The sequence below is a fragment of the Pimephales promelas genome, chromosome 17 (assembly GCF_988280905.1).
Source record: "Pimephales promelas chromosome 17, fPimPro1.hap1.1, whole genome shotgun sequence".
Lineage (NCBI taxonomy): Eukaryota > Metazoa > Chordata > Actinopteri > Cypriniformes > Leuciscidae > Pimephales > Pimephales promelas.
In genome coordinates, this window is record NC_142785.1 from 30,166,015 (window position 1) to 30,187,600 (window position 21,586).

General features: G+C 37.7%; 2 protein-coding genes and 1 long non-coding RNA gene across 13 annotated transcripts in view; all 3 read right to left on the reverse strand.

The window, feature by feature from the left end:
* Positions 1-344: 344 nt before the first annotated feature.
* On the reverse strand, positions 345-2,079 carry LOC148971536 (uncharacterized). Its single transcript, XR_016146936.1, has 4 exons — positions 1,416-2,079; positions 970-1,013; positions 781-841; positions 345-678 (listed from the first exon to the last, which is right to left on the reverse strand). It is a non-coding gene; the product is annotated as an uncharacterized LOC148971536 (long non-coding RNA).
* Positions 2,080-3,887: 1,808 nt separating this feature from the next.
* On the reverse strand, positions 3,888-18,680 carry dpysl4 (dihydropyrimidinase like 4). Of its 2 annotated transcripts, none has more exons than XM_089122357.1 (14): positions 17,536-18,680; positions 13,747-13,835; positions 13,414-13,598; positions 11,155-11,319; positions 10,936-10,997; positions 10,597-10,677; positions 10,120-10,188; positions 9,326-9,446; positions 9,068-9,224; positions 7,757-7,898; positions 6,495-6,665; positions 6,083-6,262; positions 5,780-5,951; positions 3,888-5,002 (listed from the first exon to the last, which is right to left on the reverse strand). In XM_089122357.1, the coding sequence occupies exons 1-14, from the start codon at positions 17,896-17,898 to the stop codon at positions 4,911-4,913; spliced, it is 2,049 nt and encodes a 682-aa protein (XP_088978483.1). In that variant the 5' UTR covers positions 17,899-18,680; the 3' UTR covers positions 3,888-4,910. The 2 variants fall into 2 exon arrangements, with proteins under 2 accessions (XP_088978483.1, XP_088978484.1); XM_089122358.1 differs by lacking the exon at positions 17,536-18,680 and adding an exon at positions 16,445-16,812.
* A 1,833-nt stretch (positions 18,681-20,513) lies between these two features.
* The window catches only part of jakmip3 (Janus kinase and microtubule interacting protein 3), a 37,666-nt gene continuing 36,593 nt past the window's right edge, over positions 20,514-21,586 (reverse strand). For all 10 annotated transcript variants that reach the window (XM_039665314.2, XM_089122355.1, XM_089122353.1 and 7 more), the window contains one exon: positions 20,514-20,995. In XM_039665314.2, coding sequence (XP_039521248.2) covers positions 20,780-20,995 — 216 coding nt within the window. In that variant the 3' untranslated portion in view covers positions 20,514-20,779. The remainder of the gene's footprint in view (positions 20,996-21,586) is intronic.

The window sequence follows — 21,586 nt, forward strand, 5'->3', positions numbered from 1 at the left end:
ATATATACACACACACACATATATATATATATATATATATATACACACACACACATATATACACACATATATATACACACATATATACACACACACATATATATATATATATATATACACACACACATATATATATATATATATATATACACACACACACATATATATATATATACACACACACACATATATATATATATACACACACACATATATATATATATATATATATATATATATACGCTGTTCATTTTCTCACACAAACCGCTCGTTTCGTATCTTAAGCCATCAATGTGTACTTACAGTTACGAGTCATTAAAACATGTTTAATTTGGACTTCTCTGTGCATGCTCTTTTAAGAGAACCCCATAGACTTCCATTGTATGACTGACAGACAAGAATGGTTTGATGTAAAAATATAAAAATTGAAACTACTGTGGAAACAAAGACACTTACATCTTGGACTCCCCTTGATGTAAGCTAAAATATTTCAAAAATTAATTTCAAAGTGAACTATCCCTTTAAAACTCTTAATTCAAGTCCTGTAGGCTTGGCTCATCAGGGCGTAGTGAATCCTCCACCTCCAAGTCTTTGCGACGCGTGCTTGAGGTGCTCAGACACGTTCACCTTGATGTACATACACCTCAGTGGCTGTGGAACCGAATTTCATGATCCCTTCTGCAAAGTTGAAAAAGACAAATGATTTAGATGTATGCAAAGGCAATCTGCCCCAAGTCCCCACATTTGTAAGCAAAAATATGTTTCCTCTGCATCCACTACCTGGTTTCCTTCAGGCGATGGCGGATGTCGACCAGTAGTTTCAGGACCTTTTTCTGGAACACTGAAGTAAACAAACACATTTGGTGAGGTTTACAATGCTCTAATTAAAATAGAAAAGTTTGCTAGCGCACAAGAGAGAAAGGTGTCTATTAAAAGCGTCTTCTCCACTGCCAATAGATCAATACTTACCACCAGGTCTCAGTCACTGCATCTCCCAGTCTCAGTCACTGGATCTATACCACAAAAAAATGTGTTATAAAAGTTATTATCAAATGATGAAACTGAACAGATTTATTAGATGATAAATAATAAATCTGCAATATTATAAAAATTAGAGGTACATCTATAAAACTTGCTGAACTGCAAAGTACTTTGATGAAAATTGCAGCCTTAATTGTAAAAAAAAATCTAAATTACTTGATTTCTTGTTCAAAGCAATGTGTACACTGTGTAACAGGCAGCCAGGGTGATGTGACCACCACCTGAATAGCAAAATAATTCTAAATGAGCGTAGTGTGAACGCTCAAAGTCATCTGTAAACAAAGACGTTAATCCAAATTAGTTTAGTTTTACTGTTTATTTGACTGGGGGCTGTTCAAAAGAAAAGAGGATGAGATCACAACACGTAACGTTACCTTGTTTAGGTGTTTTTTCTCCTATCAGGGAAGGAGTCGGACACCTCACTCCTTACAGCACCCGAGAGACAAAACACATTGGTTAACAAACACCTTAAAGATTTCACTCCATCACACAACAGTTAAGTGATGCAGTTTTACCAACAAGGATAGCCTACACTAGAGCATACAAGCACATTATGCGCTTTAAGTTTTTATGACCGTGGCTCTTATTTTTTCATAATTTCTGACGATATTCAGAGTAGCTAAACGCATTGGGAAAAGCCAATTGAACACTCAGTACGAGTTAGCTTGATTACTAGCAAAGAATGGTAACTACAGTTTAGTGTCCCAAATTGTTCAAATTGAAATGAAACTAAAAAAAAAAATTAAGAGCAGCGAGCTAACGCAAAACAAACAAAAAGAAAAACTGTGCCGTTAACGCCCTTGGACATTCGCGGTAGGTTTGTGAAGTTTAAGACAATAACGCTAAACTACCGAACACTAGGGATGGTTGGCGCGAAACAGACGTTACGAAGCTTTGTGACATTTGAACCGAGGCCTCGGAGCTTGTGTAGAGGAAAAAATGGGCGTGCCAGAAGAAGCCGCGATTCTGGATTCGAGGCTTGTGTTGTTACGGTCGTTACCGTGAAAATCACGTGACTAATGACAAACCAGGCCTCGGTTTGTGTTAAAAAGTCATCGGTTCGGCTCGCGCCACCCTGTGGCTGTTTCAGGAGCAGTAGAAGCAGTTGTAGTAGCGTCAGAGATCGTTATTGTGTCATATAGCCTATGTGTTAGGGCTGTATATTACTACATTAGCCTATATCACTTCCTCGAGTCACTCCACCAAAAGCACTGCACTCAACACATTCACTGTTGTTGTTCATACTGTCACTATCCATTTAAAAAATAATAATAATAATAATTTATTGTGTTTGACAGTTGTCTCTGTACAAAATGCAGACAGAGAAAGATACACGTTTTATTTAATGTCAGACAATGGACAAATGTTTGCATAGATCTCTTTATTATTGTAAATGAAAGGTTACAGAGACATTAACAGTGAGAACAAGGTAAATAAATACAACAGAGCGGGAGGGGGGCGGGTCATTGTTCAGAATGATTTAATTTGTCTGCTGTTTCTTTGCACAGTAGCTAGGTGTCACTAGTGAGCAATGCTGAATGAAGCTTCGAGTAATGAACCTTTGGGTGAAGCAATGGGCTGCGAGGTCTCCGTGGTTCAGGAAGCCTCATCTTGCCATCACTACCAGCGATCATGACGGCGATGCAGGCTGAATATCTGTGCCGTTATTTTCTGCTTGAAAAACACAACACATAGGAAAAACACGCCGAATCGCACCACCACATGCCTGGCATGTTGCCTCAGCCAATCAGAGTGGCTGACGTTATAGGTTGGATTATGATGATCTGCTGCCTCAACCAATCAGAGTTACGTTCATTGTTTTTTGACTCGGGTTGAAATCGACTGTCCTTGACTTTCTGCAGCTGTTAGTTTTTAAATTAGGAATATATACCTAAATAGGCTACCATGAAATGTAAAAATAGATATATGCATAAATAAATAACTTGATTAGGCTACTTAAAATAAATAAACCAGTAAAAAAGTTGTAAAAAACAAAAACAACAATCTGTTTATAACTGTGAATTAGCATCCAAATATGTTATCATATATTTTGAAAACTGCTTCTGTAAATGTTATGATGAATCTTATAATTTTATTAGTAAAACTTCATATTCATAAGAGTAAAATGAATAATTCTAAACCTTGTTTGAAGGTTTTTTTTTTTTTTGGTCTGATTTTCAGTTTTCAGTATATTGAGTCTCTCAAATGTATCAATAAAAATCTATTGATACAATTGTATTTGCTAAAGAATATTGAAGGTAATTGAAAAGTGAATTAATGTGTATGCTATTTTCTTTCTTTAAGTAGTACAAATTACTGGTTTCTAACTTTCTCTTAAATCATTAAGACCATGGACTTAGACCTGAGTGCAAAAAAGGAGGCTCTAGACCCTTCCAGAGCTGAGATATTTATAAAGGCTAAATGCAACCTGGGATCTCAATATCTCAGCTCTGGAAGGGTCTAGAGCCTCCATTTTCGCACTCAGGTCTAAGTCCCATGGCCCTCTATCAGAATCCAGAGTTTCAAGAAGATTGGAGAAACTCAAAATTTCGACCCGAAACTTAAGTCTTCATATATATATATATATATATATATATATATATATATGGGATGGCAAAAGATTTATAAATATTAACATTATGAATATCTTTACTGTCACGTTTGATCAATTGAATGAATCTTTGCTTGCTGAATAAAAGTGGTTGTTTCTAAAAAATATATATATATATTTTATTTTGCCCTTAATATAATTCTATAAACATGTAATTAAACTTACCAAACCTGGAAAATGTGTCTATACTGAAAAAAATATATACTTTGAATCAAAATTACAGAAGCACTGTTGTGAAATTATCAGAAAATGCACTTTTTTAGCCATTGTTTTATTGAGGACATGCAAACCATGCACAAAACTGAGAAAAAAAAAAGAAAAAAAAAACTTTTTACAGAATGACCAAGGTAGAAAAGACAATCCACTGATCTCTTTCTCTCAGCTTCACTGACCTTCACCTTCAACTCTGAAATATCACATGGAAATTACAGTACATCTAATATGGAGGATTCCAGCAATACTGGTTAAGACTACAAAAGACTGTTGCATTACAGGAATATAAAACTCAAAAGAATTAAAAACTTTTATCTGGTTTCAAAAAGTGACACATTGGCATGTGTTTGATCTATAGATCGAGAGCACCAAACATTCTCTTAGAAACGTACAAAAAATGCATTGATTGCTGCATCTGTGATGAGTTTCAATTTGATGACATCTTACTTCTCAAAACCAACTGTAAATCGTGAATGCAGTTAGACGCAGAAGTCTACAATCCATTTTTTTGTTCTATTCTTAGATACAACATTGACAAACCTAACGATGACAGTTTCTTTATAATATCTTATCATCAAGACCCTCATTTTTCTTTAAAGCACAATGACAGAGTACAGCCTCTTAAAGGTGATGTCAGTTTTGCCACACTACTGGTGGAGAAAACACACTTGCCCTTTAAATGTCTCGTCGCAGGAGGAAAGCACTGGTTTAAAGGCAGCAATAGAGTAGAATGAGATCCATTCAGTGGTTCACAAACACACAACAATCACTAGCCGTCTTTACGCCATCGATGCTATTGCTACACTAAAGCAGAATGTATTCTGGGTGACTCTGATCGAGGAGCATGCTACATTATTTGTGAGGAGGAGGCAGATTACATAGTGAAAATGAATTCATGGAAAGCTATATTGAGTTGCTGCATAGCCTATAGGGTCATAGTGAGTGTATGGATTTATTGGGTTAAATATTTGCATGATACGGGTAATATAAAACTGGAATCTGAAGGAGGCGAACTGTTGCGGTTGGATCCCCTGATTGATGAAGTTCAAGAGAGGGATGTGATATTGGAACGGCCTCCAGGAGGCGCTACGATCCTCTGTGCCGTACGCCGGGGGATGTGGTCATCCTTTTGAGTGCCTTTTTGAGTAAAAGAAAAAAAAGAAAAAGTTGAAACTCGTTGTGTTTTTAGTTTGGATACAATGCATTTGTATGTAATAGAAGTTGACTGTAATAAAAGTTCGCCTGTTTTAACTTTGCTTGAGTTAGGTCACAGAGACTCAGAGATTATACATGCGTTTTTTCAGCAGTGTTTGTTCTGGAAGTATTTTTTAAAAAAAAATTTTTCATAAAGATAAAAAAAAAAAATTCAATAAAATCTTCAAAGCCATGCATCAAAACAAACCATACAGTATTTTATGAGGGGATGAACATGTAATCAATATCAATCTACTGATTATTATAAAATACACACAATATGTTTTATGTTGTAAGAGAAGTCATTTTTGATTTTTAAAAGCCTTTATTAAACTTTTTTTTTCATGATCTCAGAATTCTTTTTAAATTAAAAAAAGTTTTATGTTATTATGCTGAGATCTTCAATGTACCCCCCTTAATCAATTTAATGCATAATGTCTTTCTGAATTGAAGTATTAATTTATTAATTAATAAATATATATATTGGTTGGTACTGTATATGCAACTTTCAAATAGTAGTATAATTAGTTAATATCATACTAGGCCTATATTATGTAATACTACACTCTTTGCCTTAATTGATAAGTACAAAATATAAAATTCATCCCCAATGGAGGAAATGAATGTGATTTTTACTTTCAGAACCTTCTTTTTTCTGAACCCTGTCACTACAGTAAATACAGTAAGGAGGAGCAAGAAACCAACAACAAAGGTGCTTACCAGATAAAGTGAACCCAGATTGGTGCAAATTTCTGGACGGTCCCAGTGGGTTCTTTCCTGGACATGAGGGCCCCCTAGAGGTGGGAGTGGGTGGTACAGATTTGGTCATACTTATGACATCATGGACGGGGCCATCATAGTTTCCTCTAGGAACACCACGGGCATCAGCCATCTGCAAAATAAAAGATTTGATCATGAAAGTGACCCTTCAGAATACAAAAGTTGAGTCTTTTTAAACTTTAAAAGCCTGTGAGAGTGTTAGATGTGTTAGATAGATTCACAATCACACAGAAACATTCTTACCCTGCCCCGGGCCTTAATTCTCTTGTAGACATAGTCGGGATAGCCTTTTCTAGGGATGAAGCGGCCTGAACCCTCGGTCACACTGAGTTTCCCGTCTTCCAGAACGATCCTGCCCTGACTGATGACCAATACAGGAAAGCCTCGGCACTCCGTTCCCTCAAAGATATTCACTTCTACTGTCTGTGGCGCACACGTAGAATAAGGGCAGAAGAGATTATATTTCACGTACACAAAATTCCAATAGAACATTACAAGGATTTAACAGAATTCTGTTCAGTTCAGAAAGCATTCTACTGTAAAACAATTACCACTCTAAATCAATAGATGAATAAGTACAATGATGTTGGACACATAAAAACAACTGTTAACTGGTAATCTTTTTTTTTTTTTTGCCACTGAGAAATTCTCATACCAGATTGTGAGATTTGGCAGAGAAGATTTTCGTCTCCTTGGTGTTCCAGATCACAATGTCGGCGTCAGATCCAACAGCGATCCGTCCTTTCCGAGGGTACATGTTGAAGATTTTTGCAGCGTTTGTGCTTGTTACTGCAACAAAATCATTCTCGTCCATTTTACCTGTGGCCTATGCAACAAAAATATCAGTGAAACAAGAGAGCTGTCACATACATACAAATGCAAGCACATAGAAGACTTCACATTCATGTTTGACCTGTGAATTCATCATGACATATTGCCAATAGACAGTGGTGGAGGAAGTACTGAATCTCAGTACTTAAGTAAAAGTACAAATAAACAGATAAATATTTACTTTAGTAAAAGTAGAAGTAACACAATGACAACCATACTTAAGTAAAAAGTAAAAAGTACCTGATTTTAAATGTACTTTAAGTATTAAAAGTAAAAGTACTTGCATAACAATTTATTCTCTTAATGTCTATTTTTTTCTAATGATTAATAAAACATTTAATTCTAACCCGTTCCACCTAAAACTCCTATAATGATGTTCAATAATGATGGAAAAAAATTGTCACCATTTCTGAAACAAGCTTGCAATTAGGCAATATAGCTGCACAACATGCTTATCCTTACTATATATTAACAACTATGTTTGGCAGTAAACGCGATTCATTTATGGTGTAATTCTGAACCTCTTGGCTTGCCATAACCTAACCAAACGTATATTACACACGGTGTGTTTCCTATGCACATAAAAACAAATTTTCGCGTATAAATTGCACGATAAACACACTGCGTGTGAGACGCATTTAGTGTGACCGGGTTGATATATCTATGGCAACCAAACGTCACTGGTGAGACAAACGTGCAACGAACGGACGGTCAGATTACGTCAGACGATCAGAAAATGTAACGAAAATGTAACAGAAGTTGTAGAAATGTAGTGGAGTAGAAAGTAGAATAATTGCTGCAAAATGTAACGAAGTAAAAGTAAAAAGTATGCACTATTTATTCTACTTAAGTAAAGTAAAGATACGTGAAAAACGTACTTAAGTAAAGTAACGAAGTATTTGTACTTCGTTACATTCCACCACTGCCAATAGATGATTTAAATATCAAAGAATGGCCCTTTTGCGAATAATGTAAAGCACAGTCGTTTGTAATGTTGGAATATATATATATATATATATATATACAGTATATAAACATTTTAAATGTATTGTTTTTTAAATTATCAAAAACATAAGGAAGACCTACCACAGCTTTATCCCAGACAATGCTCATACGCTCCTCAATGCCATTAGTCCCCTCTGGGATGAGGGTGAAGTCATCTTTTCCAACAGCTTTCTGTGCAGTAGTGAAGGTGCAGTGAGCACTGCCTGTTACCTGAAGATCCCCACTGAAAACATCAAACATGAAAGTGGAGGAATTTCAATTGTCAAATAAAAAAATAAAAGATTGGATGGATGAATGGATGGATGGATGAACCCTCCAATGAACCCTCAACCATCCCTCAATCCTCAACCAACAAACCCTCAACCATTCCTCAATCCACATCTAATGAATCCTCAACCATTCATCAATCCTCAACCAATGAACCATCAACCATCCCTCAATCCTCAACCAATGAACCCTCAACCATCCCTCAATCCTCAACCAACAAACCCTCAACCATTCCTCAATCCACATCTAATGAATCCTCAACCATTCATCAATCCTCAACCAACGAACCATCAACCATTCCTCAATCCTCAACCAATGAACCCTCAACCATCCCTCAATCCTCAACCAATGAACCCTCAACCATCCCTCAATCCTCAACCAATGAACCCTCAACCATTTCTCAATCCTCATTTATCCTCAACCATTCATCAATCCTCAACCAATGAACCATCAACCATTCCTCAATCCTCAACCAATGAATCCTCAACCATCCCTCAATCCTCAACCAATGAACCCTCAACCATCCCTCAATCCTCAAACAATGAACCCTCAACCATTCCTCAATCCTCAACCAATGAACCCTCAACCATCCCTCAATCCTCAACCAATGAAGCCTCAACCATCCCTCAATCCTCAACCAATGAACCCCCAACCATTCCTCAATCCTCATTTATCCTCAACCGTTCATCAATCCTCAACCAATGAACCATCAACCATTCCTTAATCCTCAACCAATGAACCCTCAACCATCCCTCAATCCTCAACCAATGAACCCTCAACCATTCCTCAATCCTCAACCAATGAACCCTCAACCATCCCTCAATCCTCAAACAATGAACCCGCAACCATTCCTCAATCCTCAACCAATGAACCCTCAACCATTCCTCAATCCTCAACCAATGAACCCTCAACCATTCCTCAATCCTCATTTAATGAATCCTCAACCATTCCTCAATCCTCAACCAACAAACTCTCAAATATTCCTCAATCCTCAACCAACGAACCCTCAACCATCCCTCATGGATGGATGGATAGATGGATGGACAGAGGTGGATAGAAGGATAGATGGATAGAAGGATTGATGGATAACAGGTAGATAGAGATGGATGGATGTTTGCTGCTCACCAGGACAGTAGTGAGCTGAGGTAATCTGGAGTGCTGGTGTCTGGGTTGAGAGGAGGAGACATGACAAACGCAGCAGCTTCAGCCCAGTGTTTGCTCCAGTAGTGCGATCCATCTGTGCCAAGGCTGGCTGCTACTGGTTCCCCATAGATGACCATGCCTGAAAATGAATCAGAGCACATTACACAAATATTCACTGCCTCTTCTCATGGTTTTCTATGTTTCTGTCACAGTGTTTTAGAGCAGCTAAAACATTCGTACCCTTTTTCCTAGCCTTGGCGATGACATCAGCAGCAGGTTTGCTCATCACCTTGGTGATGTAGAGAGGGCAGTTGGCCTGTTTAGCAATGGTGATGGCTCGATACACAGCCTCAGTCTCCACCTGGAGAAAAAAACACCAAAAACAGTGTAAACCAGTGGTAGAACAAATTTGTATCTCAAGTCACCATGAAATAAAAACTTGAAATAAAAACTAATGGAATATTGCAGTATTTATCTGTGCACACTTTTTTATTCATGTGCCCTCATAATCTTTAATCCAAATAACTACTACTTTCTCTTGCAGTTACATCTCTTCTCTTCTCTGATGACGTGTTTACTGGCACGAGGGCGGGGCAACCTGTCACTCACATGAGATTCACCAATAACAAACCAAATGACAAATGACCTAACCATCCAATCAATTCCCCATGAACCAAGTGCCGCTCTAAGTTTTTTCTTGTTTAAAAAGCCGTTTCATTCAAATGTATATCCCATAAAAGGGAGGAAAAGAAGAGACGAAACTTCAGTTTCTGTATGTATGTTTTTTTAATGCTTAAAATATAGTTTCAAAATCATTCTGATGGTAGGTACACTGATTTTTAATAAGACAAATGGCTTATCCGAGTATATCCGAGTGAAACAGCTTCTTGAACAAGAACAAATTTAGGGTGGAACTTGATTTTGTCCATCGGGAAATTATTGGATGGTTGTGGTTAAAATAAATATGCCAATATTCCCCAAAAAACAAACAAACAAACAAGAATGGTCAATTATAATTCCATGATAAGACTAACCTCCTCTGGGTGGCTCAGTACGTGTCCCTCTGGACCAGTGATTCCCAGATCCAAAAGCTTCTTCTGTTCCTGAGATTACAAACAAAAACAACAATGGATACAAGCATGGAGAAAAAGACAGTTGGATGGAAAGACACTTGTATATTTTATAAGACATTATTGAAATGCATTAGCAATTGAAGACATTTAGATTAAAGGGATGGTTCATCCAAAAATTAAAATTCTGTCATCATTTATTTCATCCTATCCATCAAGTTGTTCCAAAATGGTATACATTTCTTTTTTCTGCTGAACACAAAACATGATATTTTGAAGAATGTCAGTAATCAAACAGTTGACGTTCCACATTGACTTCAATAGTACGGAGAAGCAAAAAAATACTATGGAAGTCAATGCATACATCAACATCTTGTGGGTGAGTAAATGAGAATATTCATTTTTGGGTGATTTAATGATAATGATAACAATCATAGTTACCTCATCAATGATGTCACCGTTTTCAGCGTGAACCTGTGCAATGGCTCCCAGTTCTCTCATGGCACTAAACATCTCATAGATCTACAGACACAGAGAGTGTTTGCTCTTGGAAATATGATCTATAAAACATACATTGCTGTTCAAAAGTTTTTTTCAGTAAGTAAAAAAAACAACAACAACAATTTAATACTTTTATTCAGCATTGAATTTATCAAAAGTGACAGTAAATACATTCTACTAAATATGTTTTATCTTTTTTTTTTTTTGACTGTTTTACAATTTCAGATGTGACTAATTACTAAGTTGTACAATAAATTCAGAATCACATGACCAACAAACCTGTGTATCAGAGCTCTGGTACCTATCCTTATAAGCCATGAAGATGAGAAATGAGTTGACCCCTAAAAAAAAACAAAAAAAAAAACACACATTTGTTATTATAATGTGATGCATCTTTCTAGAGCCGAATGCAAAAAGTGTTTTTATGCGTGTTAAAAAAATAAACCTAATAATTCAGGAAGCAAAAATATCAAAGTCACACCTGAAATCTCAAATCACCTTTATCTTTGACCAGAGACTCCAGCTCCTCAAACAGCCCATCATGCCAGCGAGTGATGTCGATGTGCAGAGAGTAATCACAGCACGACCTCTTGTCTGCCGTATCCCTCCACTGGTCATATGCTGACAGTAAACTAGAACCCGGTTCAGGCACAACATGGTCAACTAAAGGAAGTGAGCAAGACGAGGAGAGCAGACTGATGAAAAACACACGCTTAATATACTGAGAAATACCTTGACTCCTGTGTTAAAGTCACCATGAAATCAACATGGACATTTCTTGTTTTTTCATGGAATATTGCATTTTTAATATTTATTGTAAATCATTTATGTCCTCGAAATCTTTATCCAAAATAACTTCCAACCTACCATCCAATCAAACCAACCATCCAGTCAATTCCTGATGGACAGAATCAAGTCCCACCCTACTTTTTTGCTTGTTCTAGAAGCAGTTTCACTCAGATATGCGTCACAATAGGGAAGAAAAGACTATCATGGCATAATAATCAAATTTGCCTTGATCTTTTGACATACAGTACAAGAGGTCTTTGTACCATTAAAGCATCCTGCAAGTTTCATAGCTTAAAACATCCTCCTCATTATAAGCCAAGCATTTATTTAATCAAGCAACAAAAACGGCTTGTTTGGATATTGTGGGATTTGTGACATCACACGGGCAAATGCATTTGCATATGACTGTCTCCAGAGCAAGACATCGATGAATATACATTTTCGCACCATTCGTTCAGTCGCTCAATGGCTGACATTTGCCTACAGTACACCAGATGCGAGTGTCATGTCAACACAAGGGGGCGTTAATACCGTTTCTAATGCAATATTGTAAGCCAATCATAACAGTGGCCGTTTACTGATGAGCCTTAAAGGAGCCACTCCGTAAAAACAGATCATTTCAGATAGAGGGTCAGAGTGAGGGTTTTCACCTGTAAAAAAATATGGGCGTAGTGTCCGTGAGTCGTGATGTCACCCGTAGTTTTCTGAAGAGCATTTTTGAAGCCCAAATTGGGCAGAGCCGGCCATAATTATGCAGAACACAAAGGAAGATATTTTGAAGAACGATTGGAACTTTGGCACCATTGACTTCCATAGTATTTATTTTTTCTACTATGGAAGTCAATGGTGTCAAATAACCATTTGGTTCCAATCGTTCTTCAAAATATCTTCCTTTGTGTTCAGCATTAGAAAGAAACTCATACAGGTTTGCAACAACTTGAGGGTGCGTGCATGATGACAGAATTTTTATTTTTGGGTGGAATATCCCTTTAAAGCTTAATATAGTTTAAACGCTATACAAAATCCACCCCCTCAGTTTTCATGAAGGGCAAAATAAGCCATATAGACCAAAACCACTTTTTGCACCAGGCTGTAAACGCAATTTTTTTCTGCTGTAACGTTGGGCATTTTAACTTGGGGAGTGGGATTGACTTTCTATTGGAGCCTCTAGCGGCCAGTCGATGAACAGCAGTTTAAGTCACTTCCGTGTTGGTTTCAAGAGAGAGCCGGGAGATTGCCACTTGTTTTTTATGCATGTATACTTGTTTTTTTGTACAAGATTTTAAAAAATCCATGTCATTACCTCTATAAATGATTGTGGTCATAAATGTTTTGATATATTTTAAGCAATGACAGCAGGCTGAGATGCTATTATTCAGCAAAAACTATTTTTGTTTCTAATTCTTAGATAATTATGCTTGCCAATTTTATGAGCTGCTTATAATTGAGAAACTACATGAATTATTTTGTATTAATTTATTTCATGATATTCATGGGCGTTTTGAAGCATCAGAGTTTTGGGCGAATAGACTTTGAACGGAGGGACAGAAATCTCTCTATTTCTTTCATTAAAAACATCTTCATCTAGATTCCAAAGAAGAGAATTAGAATGACGTGAGTAAAGACAGCATTTTAACTTTTTGTGAATTATCCCTTTAAATACAGAGCAAATGAACAATGCAAACGCTGTAAAGGAGACATTTCTCTGTCCTAAATGACTTCATAACGGTACAGTGGCATATCTAAAGAAAGTTGAGAGGAGAACAGACAGCGCTGTGACCCCAATTCTACTGATTTTATGAGTCTTGACAAGCTCTTAATACTGAACACCACACACACTTTTCTTTTTTTTTTACTAGAGACCATCCTTTCAATCCACAGTAATCACTTACTGTTTCTACTAGATTTCCACTCTGAGTTTAATGATCTGTTAACTACTGTAAGTCTTGAGATGTTGTGATGACATACTGATCATGGTGGTTCCTCCTGCCAGAGCAGCGCGGGTGCCATGATAGAAGTCGTCTGCCGGGGTCATGCCCAGGTGAGGGGCCTGTAGACATGTGTTCACATCGATGCCTCCTGGGATCACAATGTGCCCATAGGCATCCACCGTCTTCACACCAGTAGGTACGATGAGGTTCTCGCCGATCTGCCTATACCAGTCAGAATAATACAAAATAAACATTTCTTTAGATGTTACTTCAAAAAAAAAAAAAAAGGATCTGGTAAATGAAATGAATGTCAAATATATCAAACATTGATGCAATTTATATGTAGATTTTCAAAAAAATTAAATCTTACTTAATGGTTCCATCTTCAATGTAAATGTCGGCATAAAATGACTGGTCATCATTTACGATTTTTCCACCTTTAATGATGAGTTTGTCACCCTGTGGAAAAAAGAAGACAGTGATGAATGTTGTGATGTAACTTTAAAGTGATCGTTCCACTACAAATTCACATTCAGATATTCCATGGAACATAAAATAATTGAGATTAAAACTATTCACATATGATGTCAAACCTGTGCTAAAAAGTCCACTCACACCAAGAAGTGGAGATGTTCAGCATCAAGATACCAAAAACATCCTTATTGAACTCGGATGACTTGAATTTCACTGAAACACTGCTGACCCACTTCCATCCAGAGACAATTGGTTATAGAATTACAGTGATTTCAAAGCACAGGAGCACAAAGAAGTGCATAATGCATGCAAATCCTCCTATGTGGAATATGCAGCGTTCTTTAAGGAGCTAATCAGAGATTATATCATTGAAAACCCAGACAGAGGTAGAGAATACAAAAGAAAGATAACAGGCAACTCCATTCATCTGTAACAACACTTTTCTGTTTACTCTATTAGTCACGCATGACTGCTGTGGTTTTGCATAAATGCATAGCGAGGAGGAATGGTACTGACACTTTTAATTGAGCCCAAATCATAAGCCCAGATACAGGAGACCACCGCATTCAGATGAAGCAATGCCAGGAAAGTGGGCTTGAAGGGCAGCCAGGCATGAAACATCATTCACGGTTCTGTTAGACGATGCCAACCTCAACTCAAAGCAGCGAACCTAACTCTCACACAGCGAAAGTCTCAACAGACATGGCTAAATAAAGAAATAAATTAAATACACTTTTCTTGACTCGTGCTAAAGGGTATTTCACCACACTCATTGTGACAGGGTGGCGTGCAACCCACAGAACTTCACTTTAATGCAATGTGACACTTCCACGGGCGGCCCATCGCTGGCACAGCCAAAATCCCTGCCGAGTATTTCCGATTCTGGGACACGAGTTTGCTTGAGGAGAGACGAAACAGACAGAGCGAGGGGCGAGGGCGTAGCGTGCATCAGGACGACCCCTCATGTTACAGTATTGAATATACAGGGAATTATTGAACGAAGGAATATACAATTATTTTGTTTTTTTGAAAACATAAAAAACCCCATATGTTTCCAAAATCATGCTGAGTGCTTCACTGTGCTTTGAATGTGGGTCAGACAGGGGACTCTGTAGCGCCGGTCAGGAGGCAATGCTAAATTGTGCGGAAGGGAATTGAATCCAATTTGTCCGAGTTAACAGCGCTCTTCCCGGGTTTTCTCGCTCCTGCAGTGCACATGGATGAATCCTCGCTTATCCCTTTCATTGTCTAAAGTCATTATATTTAGGCAGAAAATTCACTAGAAAATCACTTTTGGTTACCTGAACCATGCAAGCAAGAACATAAATAAAAGCAAACTTTCTTTTCTTTAATGTACAATTGTTTTTTTTAATACTAAATGATAAGGAACATGGGGTAAAGTGTACTTTGTAATTTTGAATCCTAAAAAAAAAAACTGTTCCACATTGTGAAGAATGTTATTTTAGCATTTACATTTTATTTACTTTATTTAAACATTACATTTTATGACAATACATGTAATTTTACTTTACTTTTAGCGTAAAATAAATAGTAAAATTAAATTAATAAACATAGTTTACTGAGAATGTTTAATTATGTTTAACATTTAGTGAAATTATTCATGGAGATTGCCATTACTGCCTGTGTGATTACCACATTTGTTTAGATATATAAAAAAAGTAGGCCTAGAGGTATATTTTTTTCTCTCTCAGCAATAAACTACTCTATTCGCCCAAAACGCTGATGCTTCAAAACGTCCATCAATATCATAAAATAAATTAATACAAATAATCCATGTAGTTTTATGAGTGTTTGTTATGGTGTTTTGTGTGTGCGTTAAGTGCTCTGTCTTTCTGTAATTGACCACAATTGCTGGAGACACCAAAAAAGTCATTATGGCTTTTCATTGTGTTGTGTCTATATTATTATTAAGCATATTTTACTGCAACAAACATATTTTAATATGCCAAATGATTTGGTACATTGGCATATAATTTAGTATAGACATATAGGGGTTAGAACTGTAAAATAGGTTTCACATTCACCAAAAATGCTTTCAATAATGCTTGCCAGGGGCCAGGGCTCATGGGCAGGGCCCCCAGTCACACGTCTAGGCCAGGGAGGAGATCTGAACGCTCGCGACGTGCGTGGAATCCTCGCGTCGCGTGCACTGTGCGGAAATGGAGCAGCGGTATTAAACACTTTCGGATAAAACGCGTCTTTTCTATTCACGAAGAAATTATTACAACCGGCACCGATACTAGCCGACATGAATGAATGCATGAATGCATGAATGAATGAATGAAAGACACAATGGACACGAGAAACCGGCATTAGCCTCCGCCGTAGCACACTGAACCACAGACTCATGCACAGCGTTTTGCATTTCTCACATCATGAAATGCATTAGTGCAGCTCGTAAATGTTGACCGGCTTTCTGAGCAGTGTTTCGAGGACAGCAGGTTGTTGCCGGCGGCGGCTCACCCATGACTGCACAATAAAACCATCATCATCCTCCTCCTCATCACCATGTCTCCGTTATGCAGCCAGCACACATTCGGTGGCCTGGGGTTTTAATCGCTAATATTTCTTACCGTGACGCGAGGGTTGTTCTTCTTGCCTGGGAAAGACATGACACCGGTCTGGGAGCAGCTTTGATTCCAGAGGACGCGAGCGATGATGATGATCGAATCTTTGCTCACGTCAGAATAAAGGCGCAGCGACGGGGCGCGTGGACGGGTGTCAGTATTCGGGCGGGGTGTAGTTTAGTTTAAGATTACCGGGGTTCAATAGTCACAGTAGACAAAAGCAGTCCAGATCCCCCACCCTCTCCGCCTGTGTCTGCCCACCATCTGCTGCTTTAGTATTCACACACTCAGACAGGGAGTCAGGGGCGAGGCGGAACCATCCAGTCTCTAATTCACACAATTCTTAAAACAATTAGGACTTCCACAAATTTACTAATTTAAGAAGAAAGTAAGAAAGTATGTGTATGTATTTTACTCTTTGGATAGAACAAAGACAGAAATGCATGTTTTTTTTATTTATTTAAAAAAATTGTTTCCCAAGTTTTAAAAGTGTGAGAAAAAAAAAAAAAACATTTTATTCTTGGGTCAGTAAGTAATAGTATAGATTTAACTTATTGACGCACAAATTATTACATCAATTATTAAAGAAGAAAATGTTCAAAAATAAATCTTGCCCATTTATGTGTCTGTCCACTGCATTAGACTTTTTTGTAATAAAATAAAATAGTTAAAAATCAACCATGCTTCTTTGATTGCACGCCGAATGATTCAAAGAAAAACACCATTATTACTGACAGAAAAATTGTTTAAAAAAATAGTAGCTTTTTTCTTCTGTAATTTGACAACACACTCGCTCTCTCTTTATATATATATATCCCCAGCCAATGGCAAAAAGTGTATATCATCAGGCTAGGCTATAGATATTTAGTTTGTTTCACAACTTTAGCATCTCTGAGTGAGCCTGATATATATTGCCCAAAGCCAAAACAACATTATTATGTTCTAAATGACAAGTTTCATTTGCCTTTTATAATGCTTTGAGACAAACATTATGTAAACTGGCTACATAACTGAACTAATATATAGCCTTTTTTAAACTGCAATGAGAGTTCCATGATCTACACATTAATAAGAATAGTACAATAATTTGTAATTACCTCTCGTCGCCCGTTCTGCACGCGACTGGGTCCGGTGGGGTAAACGAGGGTCTGACCCTGTGAACTGCAGGACGGGCTGGACTGTGTTCGGTTCGGAGGGGTTTGACTCACGCTGGTGAAATCACTCATGCTCGACGACGTGTCGCTGAAATTGTCCCTCTGATCGTCCACTCGTCCCCGGGGGTTTCTCCTGGCAGAACTGGGGCTGTACGACTCAAAATTCAGGGTTTTATTCTCATAAGCTCCTTCGATGTTACAGAACATCCCCCCGAACTTCACTCGGGGTTTAGGGCTGTCGGTGCCCAGCCTGGACAACAGGGAACCCTGATCATCATCCGGTGGAAGGAGTCTTCTCTCAGTCATGGCTCACAGAAGAAATGGGAAGCTTGTTTGAAGAATCTTTGGACTAGTATTCCATGGACACACTCATTCCATGAGTGTGTGAGAGCGACTGTCACGCGTGCAGGTGCTGTTATAGGAGCTGTCCAGAGAGGCGTGGTGCTGAAATCCTCCACTCACTGGATTAGGAAACACATGAGCTCTCCCTCGAGATTTAAGGTAAATCGATTGTTTTACAAACAGTCCAATCAGAGAGAATCAATACTAAGTCCTGCTTCTGACACTTTAGGACATCTCATTCACAAAAGACTAAGAAAAGAGGAACTAGAAATGTACTCATGCAAACGTTTCAAGTGGGAAATTCATATGAATAAAAATGCGGGGTTGTTTTAACCATCTTTCGGTCAAATATGGACAAACTCAGCCATTGGGTTAAATGTTTAAATGACATTTGTAACCAAACATTTGGGTTTGTCCACACCAAATTTGGGTTAAAACAAGTGTGGAAAGTTTATATTTGAAATGCTAAAATCAATCAATCAATCCATCCATCCAAAAATCGCCTGCCATTTTGCAATAGAAATATTTTTTTTATATATATTTTGATTAATTGAACATTCATAAAACAAGTTATTATTATATATATGTTTTTACTGAAAAGCAACGCCTTCAAAATTGTGTTTTAATAACTAGTTATCTATTCTGATCCTCCATCAGTGATCTATCAGCTCATGGGTTGCATTAGGAAATGTTAAACAGACAGATGCTAATTCTGCCAAATGCATGCAGATGTCGTTTACAGTGTGTCTGGTCTCATCTGTGCATGTGGAGATCTGGGAAAGTCCATCTGGAGGGTTGAAGATGTGCCCAAAGTACAAGGAGTCCTGGTCCATATGCCGAATGCCTCTGGGAGTGAATGCGTTAAACACTTTACAGACAGAATGGGTCACATAAAAGCACAATAGCTGAAGTCTAAGAATACCCTGAGGAAAGAGGGTTTGCATTTGATCTAATCTAACAGATACATGATTCATCTCCATTCACCTGACCCGAGGAGATGATCTCGACACTTTTTATGTGCACATCTAAATGGATCCATAAAATATATTGTCAACAACTTTGTAATATCCCAATTGCAAAACAATAAAAGCACTGTCAGTAACAGCCACAATCAATCAATGACCAGTTTTAGTAGGAAAGTGCATGTGTGAATAAAAAATATGCTGTTTATTTCCATATCAAAAGCTCTTTCCAAATTCACATTATGTGGCAATTTTATTTCCCTGCATGTTTTCTAGTTGAAGAGTTTCAAAGAAGCTTCAAATACCACGATCGTAAAAGACATCTACTTCTCATTTCCTTATTTCTGAAAGCACAAAGGACTCATGGGTATCTGTGAGCCACAGCCCATATTCCAGAGCATTTCCTTCCTGGGTTTCTCTTTGATTGTAATGCATTGGCATTTCTTGTGGCAGATGTAATAGAGTGAGATGGAAGAACCAGCCGGAGGCAAAAACCTCGATTTTACCACTATCTCTCTCGTCCACAGCAGAGTTGTGTGACAGTGACATAAAACCAGCTTCATAAAATCATGAATGTCTATTAGTTTAGCTTCTAAAACAACAAGCTCAGCTGTTCAGCTGTGAACTATTGCTTTAAAACTTTTTTTAAATTTCTTTTCATTTTAATCACACTTGAGACTTTGCAAAATACATTACTATATATATTTACAAATATTATTAATTGTTTTATTGACATTACTTAGTTGTATTTTATAAATGTTTTAGTAAATTATTATAACTTGTATTCATATTAACACAACAAATATAAATGGAAAATGGACTGCATTTAAATAGCGCTTTCACAGACCCAATGGCCACCAAAGCTCTTTACATATTTCCTCACATTCACTCACTCGTTCATACACTCACTCATTCATACACTCACTCATTCATACACTTACTCATTCATACACAGACTCATTCAAACACACACTCATTCATACACCGACGGCATTGGGTTAGGTTTAGGGTTTTAAAAATGCGGAGGGTTAAATAATAACCATCCGCATTTCTATATATTTATATTTTGACCAAAAACTAGAGGAATAACTTTGAAATACTGTCTGACAAAATTAGTATAATATCCTACTAATATAATAACCAACAATACTATTTTATTTATAATTTTCATTACGGCACCTCCGTAAATATAAAAAGTGTTTTTTTTTTTTTGGAATTATGCAAATGTGAAAATCAATATACTTGACTATCTTTATTAGAAATACTTCTTATAATATTAATCTCTATATTATAATATATATTTAGAATATCTATTTATATAATCCTATAAGTAATATAATAAACTATTATTTTATACTGAAAAATTAACCTATTTTAGATAAGTGACTTATTTGCAAAAAATCATTTGGAATTATGCAAATGTGACAAAAGTATATCTGGTGCACTATCACCCATTCCCGCACAATATAAACAAACAATACAAAGACTTAAAGCTAACCATATTCAAAAGTATAAGCACAAATCAAGCTTACCTTGAGTTTGAGGCGGTTCAGAGGCACTTATTTACCTCAGAATCCACTGTGGTCATTTATTTTCAATGAACAGAGAAACATCCTCTTAGTTTTTCAGTCTTCCTCTGAGAAATTTATTTGAAACACTGCTCCTGTACATTAAAAAAACAGACATAATTTTAATTTCAGGATTTAACTTTCAGCTCAGGAGGGAGGGCTAGTGCCACCGGGAACCCAAGCAGAGTGAGTGTAAACAGTGGGAGGAAGGTTTTTAACGTAACATCTCTCAATCCATCAGGCTTCCAAAGGGAAGCAGCCTCCAGCACCACCTGCTCAGCAGGGAAAGGAGAGAGCACTTCAATTTAAGAGTCCTTAAATTCCACACGCAAAGAGCTCACACAAAGCATAGTTCAAAAGGTCAGGAGGATAAAAATAGTTTAGAAGTCCACAAGAGAGACAGCACCATATTCCATGTTCCAGAGTTGATGTGAACAGCTTGAAGACTCGTATCAGCACAGAGGAGATCGCTGAGACCCCTGATGGCACGTGTGTGTCGCTCCTCCTCCGGGACAGAAGAACACTTGAGGCCTGTGATCACAAGAAAAATACAACATTTACAGTTACAAACTGGAGACATCCATCTATCCGGACCGTCAGTCTGTCCGTCCATCCATCCATTCTTCAGTCCATCCATCCATTCTTCGATCCATCCATCCATCCATCCATCCATCCATCCATCCATCCATCCATCCATTCTTCAGTCCATCCATTCATCTATTCTTCAGTCCATTCATCCATCCGTCAACCCAATCAACAGTCCATCCATCCGTCCACTAATCCATCAGTCCATCCACCCATCCGTCCGTCCATCCGTCCATCCATCCATTCTTCAGTCCATCCGTCCATCCATCCCTCCCTTCTGTCCGTCCATTCACCCATCCATCCATCCATCCATTCATCCATCCATCCATCCATCCATCCATCCATCCATCCATTCTTCAGTCCATCCGTCCATCCATCCATACGTTTACCCATCCTTCAGTACGTCCATCCGTCCGTCCGTCCATCCATCCATCCATCCATCCATCCATCCCTCCCTCCCTCCACCCATCAGTCCATCCGTGCACCCATCAGTCCATCCATCCATTCTTAGTCCATCCATCCATCCATCCACAAACT